This window comes from Myotis davidii, unplaced genomic scaffold (genome assembly GCF_000327345.1).
Source record: "Myotis davidii unplaced genomic scaffold, ASM32734v1 scaffold350, whole genome shotgun sequence".
Classification (NCBI taxonomy): Eukaryota; Metazoa; Chordata; class Mammalia; order Chiroptera; family Vespertilionidae; genus Myotis; species Myotis davidii.
Window position 1 is genome coordinate 732,295 of NW_006284938.1, and position 11,436 is coordinate 743,730.

An 11,436-nucleotide genomic window follows, 5' to 3' on the forward strand; every position below is an offset into this window, starting at 1 on the left:
CCTGCCCTCTGCCACCTGGGAGCAGGCCTAAGCCAGCAGGTCGTTATCTCCTGAGGGGTCCCAGACTGCGAGAGGGCACAGGCCGGGCTGAGGGACCCCCTCCTCCCCCCTGAGTGCACAAATTTTTGTGCACCGGGCCTCTAGTATATATATAAAAGAATAAGCAAGTGATAAACTATGATGCAACTAGTGAAAAGAAAGGAAAGGGCGGTATCTGTGAGAATTGAACTCACTAGAGAAGACTTCATGTTATTTGAATTTGAGCTTAAAAGATAAAGATATAAGCAAGCAGAAGAGAGGAAAAAATGTGTTATTCTAAGCAGAAAATCAATATAAGGAAATTCATGGAGGCAATGTTGGAGCAGTGAGGAGACAAGAGTGGTAGGTGTGTTGGGAGTAGAAGGAAATAAAAACCTGGCACTAAGGTAAGGCATTTTTAAAACTGTATTTAAAGAAAATACAATTTCACAGTAAGATTTCTAAAAATCTTGTAGAAAAGAGTATATTTATCTGTAAGGATTTCATTGTAAATTCTGAAGCCAAAAGATCTCATGTTGTATATGTTCACTTGGACCAAGTACAAAAGAAGTCAAAGCTTTTAGTCCACCAGGGCGTGAGGTCAAGGAAAATAAGGAAAAAACACCTGACTTGCAATGGGGAGTAGGCTGGGCAGTGACTGTTGGGGGCACATGTTGACCACATTTTTAAGAAGTTTCATGGAAGACCATCAGCAACTGTTTCCTGATTAGGAACCTGCAGCCTGCTCCCACCCTGAAAGACTGAGCAGTTTCTGCTCCTCATGGTTACGTGTTATGTTATTTCCTCTTTTTTTGTGTGTTAGGGTCAGACATGGCAAGTTTGCAAGTTGCATTTTTTGCCATTCACTTAGGTATTTTAATGCTTGTATTTACAATATATTTCAGACATGATTATGAAGACGCATTTAATAAGGAAACTGCATGAGTTTTATTTTAGAAATCATGCATGTGATTTTCAATGTCATTCATTGAATGCCTTGCCATTCCACATACAGGAAAATTTTTATGGTATTACTTTTATAATTAAAAACCTTTATTTTAAAATTACACAAATCAATATTCATAAATGTGTGCAAAATCATTGAAAGAAATATAAGGAACTGGTAACAGTGGAAAACTTTAGAAAATTGGGTAAAATGACAGTAAATGAGAGTAAGAAGATACATTTTCATTATATCTCTTTCTGCATATTTTTAATTTAGTACCATGTTTGTACCATGTTTATTATGTATTTGAAAACAAATACAATTTAACAAACTACAATGATGTGAAACATAAAGAACATTTACTTTTTCCCTATTTAATCATCACAAACTATTAATAAATGTGGATTTATTAGCTGTCAACTGTGAATTTTTTTCTCTAGCCTCAGTGAGATTTGTCATTTGAATAAGTCAAATGCAACAAGGTTTTCCTAGCATGAATGGTTGCAAATTCTTGCAAGCTACCTCATTATGTCACTTGAAGAAAGCATTTGGCATTAATTCAGTGTTCCTGTTGCCTTTTGATATGATTACAAGGATGGATATTATAGTAGATAACCGATTCTTTTCATTTCATCAAGCTGCGGTGTTTAAGAAACAATCACAATAGCCTGGTGAAACCGCCCACCCACCACCCACCCCCTTTGGAACCTAGTAACAAAACTTTAGTTAAAAGATATTGGAGCTTCATGTGTAAAGTGGGTAGGATACCTATTCCATCTGATTCCCAACCCCACCCCACTATCACCAGTGTTCTTGTAGCAATCACATGAGGTCATAAGAGTGAAAATACTGAAACATTATCAAGTGCTCTGCACTTAAAAAGTATTTTGGTTTTGTTGACCCAATGATGATGATATTTCATTGGGGTAGACCATAGGGACATAGACAGTAGACAGTTCTCCCAGAGATCTATAGAGAAAACTTCTTTATGGCTTCACTTTAGGTGTCTTCAGTGCACCAGGCATTTTACAGAGTATGTATGTGGTATGTAAAGTGTCTGACCTTGGAAGCTTAACTCTTTTTTGTTGTTGTTATTTTTATTTTCCCATCAACCCCTCCACCCAACTATACCCCTAACCAGAAGCTTAACTCTTAATGAAGTGTCTGTAATATATCAGATAACAAATCAGACATGAATGGGTAGCAGACAGTACTGATAAGGAGATTGGCTTTGAGAGCCTTGAAAGAAAAAAATGTAGTCTATGGAGAGGTTGAAAGAGGAATACCCACTTCCCAAATTAAGAGGTAACTCTAAGCCTCATGAGAAACAGAAAGAAGAAACCAAGCAAGGAAAAATGCAGAAGCTTGTGGGGAGCTGCTCTGAGCCTATCTCCATACTACTTTGTACTCTTCCAGGTAATTCAGCCTGTCAACTGCCCAGGCTCTCCTGATAGGCAGGCAGTTGGGCACCATCTATCTCCAGACCCATTCTATAAACACAGTGGGGAGATTCCTGCATGGAAGCAGCTTTCAGGTTTAAGTCACGCAGATGAAGTACATACCCTGCTCCACCTAAGATTTGTGACTGTTGTAATTCTTTTTTGGAAGGCTTTGTCCCTATATTAGATTTCTGGCCTGTGGCCCTCTCTCAGTTCCTTATGAATGTGACCTGCCAAGCATTCATTCTCTTCTTTGATGGAGATGAGGGTTTAAGAGAATCAGCATTCACTCCCACTTGCTTGCCTTTATTCCCTCTCTTGCTCCCCTTTAAAAATGGTCTTTAGAGGCAAAAGAGATAAATATACTAGGCTGTATATGATTTTTTTTACCTGTTTAGCTATTTTATCAAAATAGCTCTGACTAATTGCAGAAAAGTCAATGTGGCTTTTAATTATTTACAGAAAAATCTAAATTATCAGTTTATTCTCCCAAATGCAAAGTGTGTTTCTCTCAAGATACAATGAGCCATTAGCCAGCATTGACCAACCTTACTGGGAACATGCCAGCCTCCTCTACAGGGCCATCACACCTCATACTGTGGTGAGGCTGAATCCAGATGCCTTGTTGCTTTTTCTGTTTCATTTATTTGAAACTGAACATTGAAGTTTGTCCCATAGTATTGTTAAAACTGTTTTCAACTTAATATTGTTTGGTACTAAGTCTCAGTATTCTCAGCTGTAAAATGGTAATAAGAGTATAACTCACACTACTGTTGTGAGGATTAAAAGACAAAATGCAGTGGAAGTGCAGAACCTTGTTTTTGGCACACAGATCATGCTCTATATATCATAGCTAAGACTAGTATTTCCATTATGAAATATGCTCTGGGTCCTAGCCATGGCTATTTATGCAATCTAATGCCACTCCAATTTTTGGGTAGGACAGTGGCAAGCCATTTTTTACTCTTGCAGTGATCCATACATAGCACACATTCAGAGGAAAGAATCATGTATGTGGTTAATTCCTGGTGCAGGCAAGTCATCTGAGGAAAGTTGCAAATTGTAAGAAGAAATCATATTAGAACCTCTTCAGAAATAATTGCCTAAAGAAAGTTTACGCTTGACGAAGTTAGATTAAATATGACATAGGCAGTTAACTTTCTCTTGCTAAAGGAGGGCAGAATGATTATGGAAAAATAAAATCTTCAGTTGATCTCAAAACTGTGTTCTAACCTTTAGTTTAAAATTTACTAACTTATTTTATTCCCAACAGCTATTATCTGAATAGCCCATGTAGGTTTTAGCCTTGCTACTCTGAGTGAGGTCCACCAATGAGGAGTATCTACATCACTGGGCAATGTGTTAGACATGCAGAACTTCAGTGCATAATTAGAATCTTCATGCTAATAAGATCTCCAGGTGATTTGTATGTATACTGAAATTTAACAAGCACTGTTAATAAAGTTCTCTCACCTAAATTCTCTCACTCAATCCTCTTATAAGTCTATGTGATATATTAGCTCTGTTTTGCAGATGAGGAAACAAACCCTATGTTAACTGCTCAGCTTCAGGTCACACAATACAGTATCCAAGGCAACATTCAAAATGAGATAATCTGCCCTGACTGGTTTGGCTCAGTGGATAGAACATCAGCCTGCAGATTAAAGGGTCCTGGGTTTGATTCCAGTCAAGGACATGTACCTTGGTTTTTGTAAAAAAAAAAAAACATAATAAAAATATGTTTAAAACAAACAAAACAAAATGAGATAATCTGACTTTAATCCCATGCTCTTCCCACTGTAGACAATGTCCTGGGTCTGGTCAGTCCACAAAAAAAGGTAACCAAGTCATGATCGATTGCGAGTCAAATGTAATTATGAAAAGCCATTGCCAAAATCAGTGTTATCACCTCAGAAAGGAATTAAGTGTCAGGTAAATTAGGAGAAATAGGCAGTAACTGCCAGTGATGGGAAACTGTGAGGAACCAGTCATTCGCAGTTATTAAGAAAGCTCCAAATGGTCGACTTTCAGCCCATTGCAGTGGCAGTAATAGTGCCTCTCGTACAGTAAGCTCTGGCTCCCAGAGACCCTTGTGATGACATTGGGGTCTCCCAGATTATCTAGGATCATCTGCACATCTCAAGAACCTGTATTTATTCGTATCTGCAAAATACCTTTTGCCACTTGAGGTACTGTATTTACAGGTTTCAGGGATTAGGATGTGGACATCTTTGAAGGAGTTATTATTTTGCCAACCACAGATCTCTTTAGTCAGTCAGGGCTTTAAACAATGTCATGTATGATAACTTTCCCATGAAAATGAATATGAATGGATAGATGTGCATCTCCTTAATACTTTGCAAATAAACTGAGCAGATTCTATTCCAAACAGCAGGAAAAATACTCAGTATACCCACATTAGACAGAGATTATCTCTGAAGCCATGCCGTGATACACTATCCACTTATCAATAGCATCAGTGTCTTAACACAAGCATACTTGATTCTGAGTTGCTGGTAATAATATTGGGATATGAGGTATTTTACTTGCAAATTGTACTTGAGGGCCATCTAGGGGAGGAGGACAAGCTACTGTTTTGCTCTGTTTTGCAGATGAGGAAACTGAAACCCTATGTTAACTGCTCAGCCTCAGGTCACACAATACAGTATCCAAGGCAACTTTCAAAATGAGATAATCTGCCCTGACTGGTTTGGCTCAGTGACTCAGAAAGAAGCCCTGCCCCTTTTTTCTTCCCCATCCTTTGTTTCTACCAGAGTAACTCTGCTTTTATCTTTATTATGTGTACACTTTCTATTGCACAATTGAGCTAAATGGGTTTTGGGGAGTAAATGGGGTATATTTCCAAACTACTGACTCAGATAAAAATGATTCCTCCCATCCCTGGCTGGAATAGGTTCAGGGTTCAGTGTGTCTGCCTCCAGTGGCATTGTGTGGTAAGGGAAATATATTGTTCTGGATTTGTGAACCCAGAGTTCAGAGAGGGAAAGGAGAAAGAGAGGTAAGATCAGGTATAAATGTTGATTCGTTTGCCCCATTTACACCTTAATGAGGAAATCATATATGGAAGCATTTCAAATTATCTGGTATACAGATATTTGATCCCTATAAAACTGGAAAAGAATCATGTCTATGAAATGTATACAAGTCTCAACTAAAGACAAAGGTTTAATACAGAACTCCCCCATTTAACATCTCATGCTACATATCTTTGGGAATTTTTGAGCCTTGTGAAATATGTTGCCAAGATCAATACCCTGTGAACTTGCTTGTCAAAGCCTTCCCATACCTATTTTCCGATAGAAAGTCATTACCCATTTTGGAACCTTTCCTTTTTGATGCCCACCCAGTTTGATTGAGAAGAATGGTCAATTCATCATCACTGGTTTTTTTTTTTTTTCCTGAGAAAGGATATTACAGTTAAAATAGGATTAGAGTCAGACAGCACTAATGTAGATGTTTGGCTTTCTGGAGGCTGTTAATCTGAATTAGTGAAAAGTCTGATTTATAAAATATCCCTATAGAAATGTAGCTTTTAATCATACATAAGCGCTATCATTAGTAAAGTGTTGCCATGAGAAGGTCATTTTAAACATGCCTTAAGGAGCTGATGTCTCCTCACACTTTTTCTCTAAGGTTCATAAACAGTATCCCTAAATATCTTCTATACATTTTAGTTTCATAAAATTCATAATCTTTGTGTTGGAAGACACCTTAAAGTTAATCCAATCCACTTTGTACCACAATAGGAATCCCTCTACCACATTCTTTACTTCTAGCTATTCAGTCGCCTAAGGGTACAAAGCTAACCGGCCAGCTGTAGATTTTTAGAACTCCTTCCTGATGTTGAAGAGAAACCTTCCTGTCTAAATCTATAAATATTCACCCTAGTTTTACCTTGGAAAGCCCTCAGAATAAACTCACACCATTTCCTACAGGTCAGACCTTTAGTTTTCTTATTTGTTTGTTTGTTTGTTTGTTTTAAGACTATCATCATATGAACCACTCTCCTACTAGCTCTACAGTCTTCTTCAGGCAAAGTAATCCCAGTTTCAGCACATGGCTTCCAGAATATCTTATTGTATCATATTGAAAGGTTTTTAAACCACCTTTCACCATGATTAACAAAAAGGAGATTGGGCTGATGAGACAGGGGGAGATGAGAACCCTCCCCCAACTTTAGACCCCCATTTCTGAGTGAAAGCAGAGCAAAACTTGGTCCAAAGAGATGATAAACAAAAGGGAAAAAAGGAGATGACATACCCCAGCATGCCAAGAGGGAGCTGAGGTTGATTTTTTATGGGATACAAAGAGAAAATGATTACTTAGTAAGAGTACTGATTGCCAATAGAGGCAAAGTAGCAAATGGTATCAACTTTCAAATGTTTTGCTTAGATTTACAAATGTAAAATCAATCATTAGAAATGGTTGGTCCTTTATGATCATCCCTCCTGGTAAGAGTTTTACAAAGAGTTTACAAAACATTATGGTGGAGGAGGCCAAGAAGTGCATCCTCTCATTCTGTTATTCATATAGTCAACTATGGTCACCATGATGCTGAGTGATGGGTATTGGACACCCAGCAGTAAATATGCTTTACACAGCCTCTTCCCTTTGAGGGAACTTGGAGTCTGTGATTCTAGTCTCACTTTCCTAACTAGCTATGAGGCAGAGGCAATTCCCCCCCCCTCCCTGGACTTGTTTCCTCTCATTAAAATGAGGATTGAACTCACCCCTTCTTGATGAGAAGACTATACTGTGTGTATAGCTAAAATCAGAGCCCCTTAACAACCTATAGGTTTCTGAATAAAAAATAGCAACAGAAAATGAAAATTATCTTAACTGGAAAAAATGAGATTGAGGGGCGGGAGAAGGAGGAGGGGGTCAATGGGAGGGGGGAGAAGGCATCTGTAATACTTTCAACAACACAAATAATTAAAAATAAATAATAAATAAAAGTATTAGGACACACAAAAAAGGAATCTAAAGCTGTACATTTGTATCTATCTCCATGCAACATTGGCTTTAAGTTTTCATGTGAAGTGAGGGACACAAGATTTTTTGGAGAAAGAAAGCAGTGTTATGGAACCCAAGGAACTTGGACACACACACAGACATAGTTCTAATGAAACCTTTGACCTAATGAAAACTTTACTGAGCCTCATATTTTCCATCTGTGAAATGGGACTTAATGCTCCACTTTGCCTGTATCTCACAGATCAGAGGTCCTTATGCTGAGCTGGGCTCTTTCTGGTGGTTTGAGACTGAAAAGGGCAATGAATGATGTCATTTTTCTTTCAGCCCACCCTTGGCCAAGCCTCAGCCCCCACCTGCAGTGCAAGCCAGTGGGGGATCCGGCAGCTCCAGTGACTCGGAGAGCAGCTCAGAGTCAGATTCAGACACTGAAAGCAGCACCACGGACAGCGAATCCAATGAGGTGCCTCCTGTGGCAACTCCAGAGGTGGGTGAAGTGGCAAGTGCCCCAACCACGATTTGCCTGTCTTGCCTGTCATTAAGGCAGTGCCCTAAATACCCAGCCATTCACTCACACTTTCAGCACAGTAATTATTTTAGGACAATAAATACTTCATAAAAGTATTCAGGTATTTGATAGCATGTTCCCCTCTAAAACATATATTGATACAGTTCCTAATAGGCAGACGCTGGCTGGGTGACTGACTTGTATGGCTCAGTTACTTTGAACCTTCAAGCTTCCTCACATGTAAACTGTAACAGTAATAACTGGGCTAACAACTTCTCTTTCTAGAGAACCAGTGAAGCCAGTCAAGACCCATTTCTGGCCCTGGGGACACCATGCCTTATTCTGGGTTGATTCAATGAATTGCCACTTGGCAATTAAAACACAAGAAGTGATCTTCTTTTGAAAGACACCAGCTCATGCTTATGGTACCAGACAATAGAGGGTAACAGAATTAAAAAACACTTTAGTAGCTGTGATTCCAACCTGCACAGGGTAATAGGTTAAGGGCCCAAGAAATCTTATTGGTTCCCACTGTTGGCAGCATAGCTCTGACATTAGGGCAGCAGTTCTATTAACACATAGATCCCTGGTTCAGGCCTGACTCTACCATGCCTTTATATGTGAGATATCGGGAAAGTTATTTCTTAAGCTCCCAGGACTTGATTGTTTCATATGTAAAATGGGAATAATAATAGCAAGGACCTCATAGAGTTGTTATTAGGATGAAATAAGTAAATGCAAGTCAAGAGCTTCTTACAGTGCTGGAATATCATCTTTCAAAAGAAGAGCAATTCTAATAAAAATGATGGCTCTTTTATTTAAACAGGCAGAGTTCAAAGTTAGGAATCAAACATCTGAATTATACGCATCATTTTCATGGCTTAACAGTGGACACTAATGTTGGCATACATGCCCCCATACACCAAGGAAGTGCAGTGGTTTTTCAGAAATCAAATATGTTCAGCCTTCAGTAAAAATACAGAACTCCTATTCTTTTTATAATGAATTACAGCATCATATGGGAGGCATTGGCACTTTGGCAGATAGAAAGCCTTTCTTTTGAATTACACTTGAGGCATACTTACATTTCTTTTCAGGACCAGAGATCATTACCTCTGCCTCCTGGTAATAAGTTAAGTAATGAGTCTCACTAAAGGATTTGGGGAAAAGGTTTCCCCTCTACCCCAGGACTCCCTACACACTCCTGAAAAAAACAACCCTCTCTGTGAATAAATCTTTCCTTTCTGGTTCCTGGCCAGAGTGGAGAATATTTTCAGAAGAGTGGAAATTAGTTTAAATTAGAAGATTGGGGCTGATTTGTGATGTATTTGGCTCTCTAGGTAATTTGATTAATGTGGATTCTGTGTGTGTGCTTGTAAATGTGTGAATGGCCACTTAACATCCAAAGCTTTTACCAGAAGTCAGTGTACTTAGGGTCATTCTGAATCTTTCCCAGATGAGAAATTCATTATTGCTGCTGTTTCTCAATCTGTAGCCCGAGCCGCCCTCAACCAACAAGTGGCAGTTGGATAAGTGGCTTAACAAAGTGACATCCCAGAACAAATCATTTATTTGTGGCCAAAGTGAGACACCCACGGAGACGATTTCTGTGCCTCCTCCAATCATCCAACCAATGGAAGTCCAGGTCAAAGTGAAAACAACTCCCAGCCAGATCCTGGCTGAACCCAAAGAGAGGCCTCTCCTCAGTCTCATCAGGGAAAAAGCCCGTCCACGGTCCACCCAGAAAACTCTAGAAACAAAGGCTTTGAAGCATAAGTTGTCAGAAACTATTGAGACAGCTTCTCAAAGGACAATTGGGAAAAAACAGCCCAAAAAGGTTGAGAAGAACACTGGCATTGACGAGTTGACCTGGCCCAAACCAAATATTACCAGCAGCACTCCCAAAGAAAAAGGAAGTGTGGAGCTTCCTGACCCACCAAGAAGCCGCAACAAAGCCAGTGCCCACAAACCAATCCCCAGGAAAGAACCAAGGTCTCACATCCCATTGGCTTCAGAGAAGAAGAAATATAGAGGGCCTGGGAAAATCGTGCCAAAGTCCCGGGAATTCATTGAAACAGATTCGTCTACATCTGATTCCAACACAGATCAGGAAGAAACCCTGCAGATCAAAGTCCTGCCTCCTTGCACTGCTCCTGGGGGCAACTTTGCCAAATCCAAGGAAACCTGTGGTGCTAGTAAGACCCTCAGCACCCTAGTCAGCAGCAGTAGTTATAACAATTTATCTATCAATAATGTGGAGCCAACTTTTTCACCCATCCCTATAATGCAAACTGGGCTTCTGTCTCCTCTAAGAGAGCAGGAAAATCCAAAAAATCTCTGGGTAAAGATTGACCTTGACTTACTATCTAGAGTACCTGACCACAACTCACTACAAGCAGCATCAGCCAAGCCAGACTACAAAGAGGCTTCCTCAAAACCCAGGCGTCAGATTGCTGCTGCAGCTGTGGAAAAACCCACCCTTAAGGGCAAGAGGAAGCACAAGGTAAGCTTTTTAATGTGGTCTGCCAAGTGATCATGAACAATGGCTGTTCTTTAACTAACTTGATCTTGGGTATTATTTTTAAGGATGTCAATGGCAATGGATTGCAGTCTTTGGTGAAAGCAATAGTGCTTTTCATGTGAAATACCATATTTGACATGACCAGGGAGAAAGTGTTAGAAATTATCAGGGTTGGGAAGCCAATATCAAGAATATACGATATGTAACAGGAGGGATCAAATATGTTACATGTAGGAAATAAAAATATGAAGAGAGTCTTCTGCCCCAGGCTGTCAATCCCTGGGGTAAGATACTTAAGCAGCTCCTGCTTTAATGGACTCATGGGTCATTACTCTACAGTACTCCACTCTAGCAGCATCAGGGAACCCAAGTGTTCCTAAGTTCAAAAGGCATCCTCTGGGCCTGTTAATTTATCTTAACAAGCATCAGCACCCCCACAACCCACTTTGATTACACTTTGATTATTTTGACTCCTAGTAGACATATGTTCTGCCAAGCTCAATGGATCCTCTAACTTGTGTGGTTGGCTTGACTTGTAAAAATATCTCCTCATATGGTTAAGGCTGAATTCCAGGGCTAAAAATTATAATCAGAAGTTGAAATGCACAATGGCCTCTGATGTCAAATACATCTAGGGAAATGAGTTTATATGTAATAGATTCATTCTGTTATAGCTCCAGACATGGTAGTTTTTTAGAGTAACATCATCTTGTGTGATTTGGGTAAAATGTTTAATGGCTGCAACAGTAGCTAGAGAGAAGGTTTCTAATTCTTTCCTCATTTCTTCTGTCCCTTCCCAGAAGAGACTTAAGAATGATCAGAAATGGCTTAGATTCTTCATTAGGGAAAAGTACTATCTAGGGCAGGGGTGGGCAAACTTTTTGACTCGAGGGCCACAATGGGTTCTTAAACTGGACCGGAGGGCCAGAACAAAAGCATGGATGGAGTGTTTGTGTGAACTAATATAAATTCAAAGTAAACATCATTACATAAAAGGGTGCGGTCTTTTTTT

General features: G+C 39.5%; 1 protein-coding gene across 1 annotated transcript in view; it reads left to right on the top strand.

The window, feature by feature from the left end:
- AFF2 (AF4/FMR2 family member 2) overlaps nucleotides 1-11,436 on the top strand; it is a 180,040-nt gene that overhangs the window by 125,972 nt on the left and 42,632 nt on the right. Inside the window, exons 6-7 of the mRNA XM_015558416.1 lie at nucleotides 7,723-7,882; nucleotides 9,399-10,406. Of these exons, the coding sequence (XP_015413902.1) occupies nucleotides 7,723-7,882; nucleotides 9,399-10,406 (1,168 nt within the window). The remainder of the gene's footprint in view (nucleotides 1-7,722; nucleotides 7,883-9,398; nucleotides 10,407-11,436) is intronic.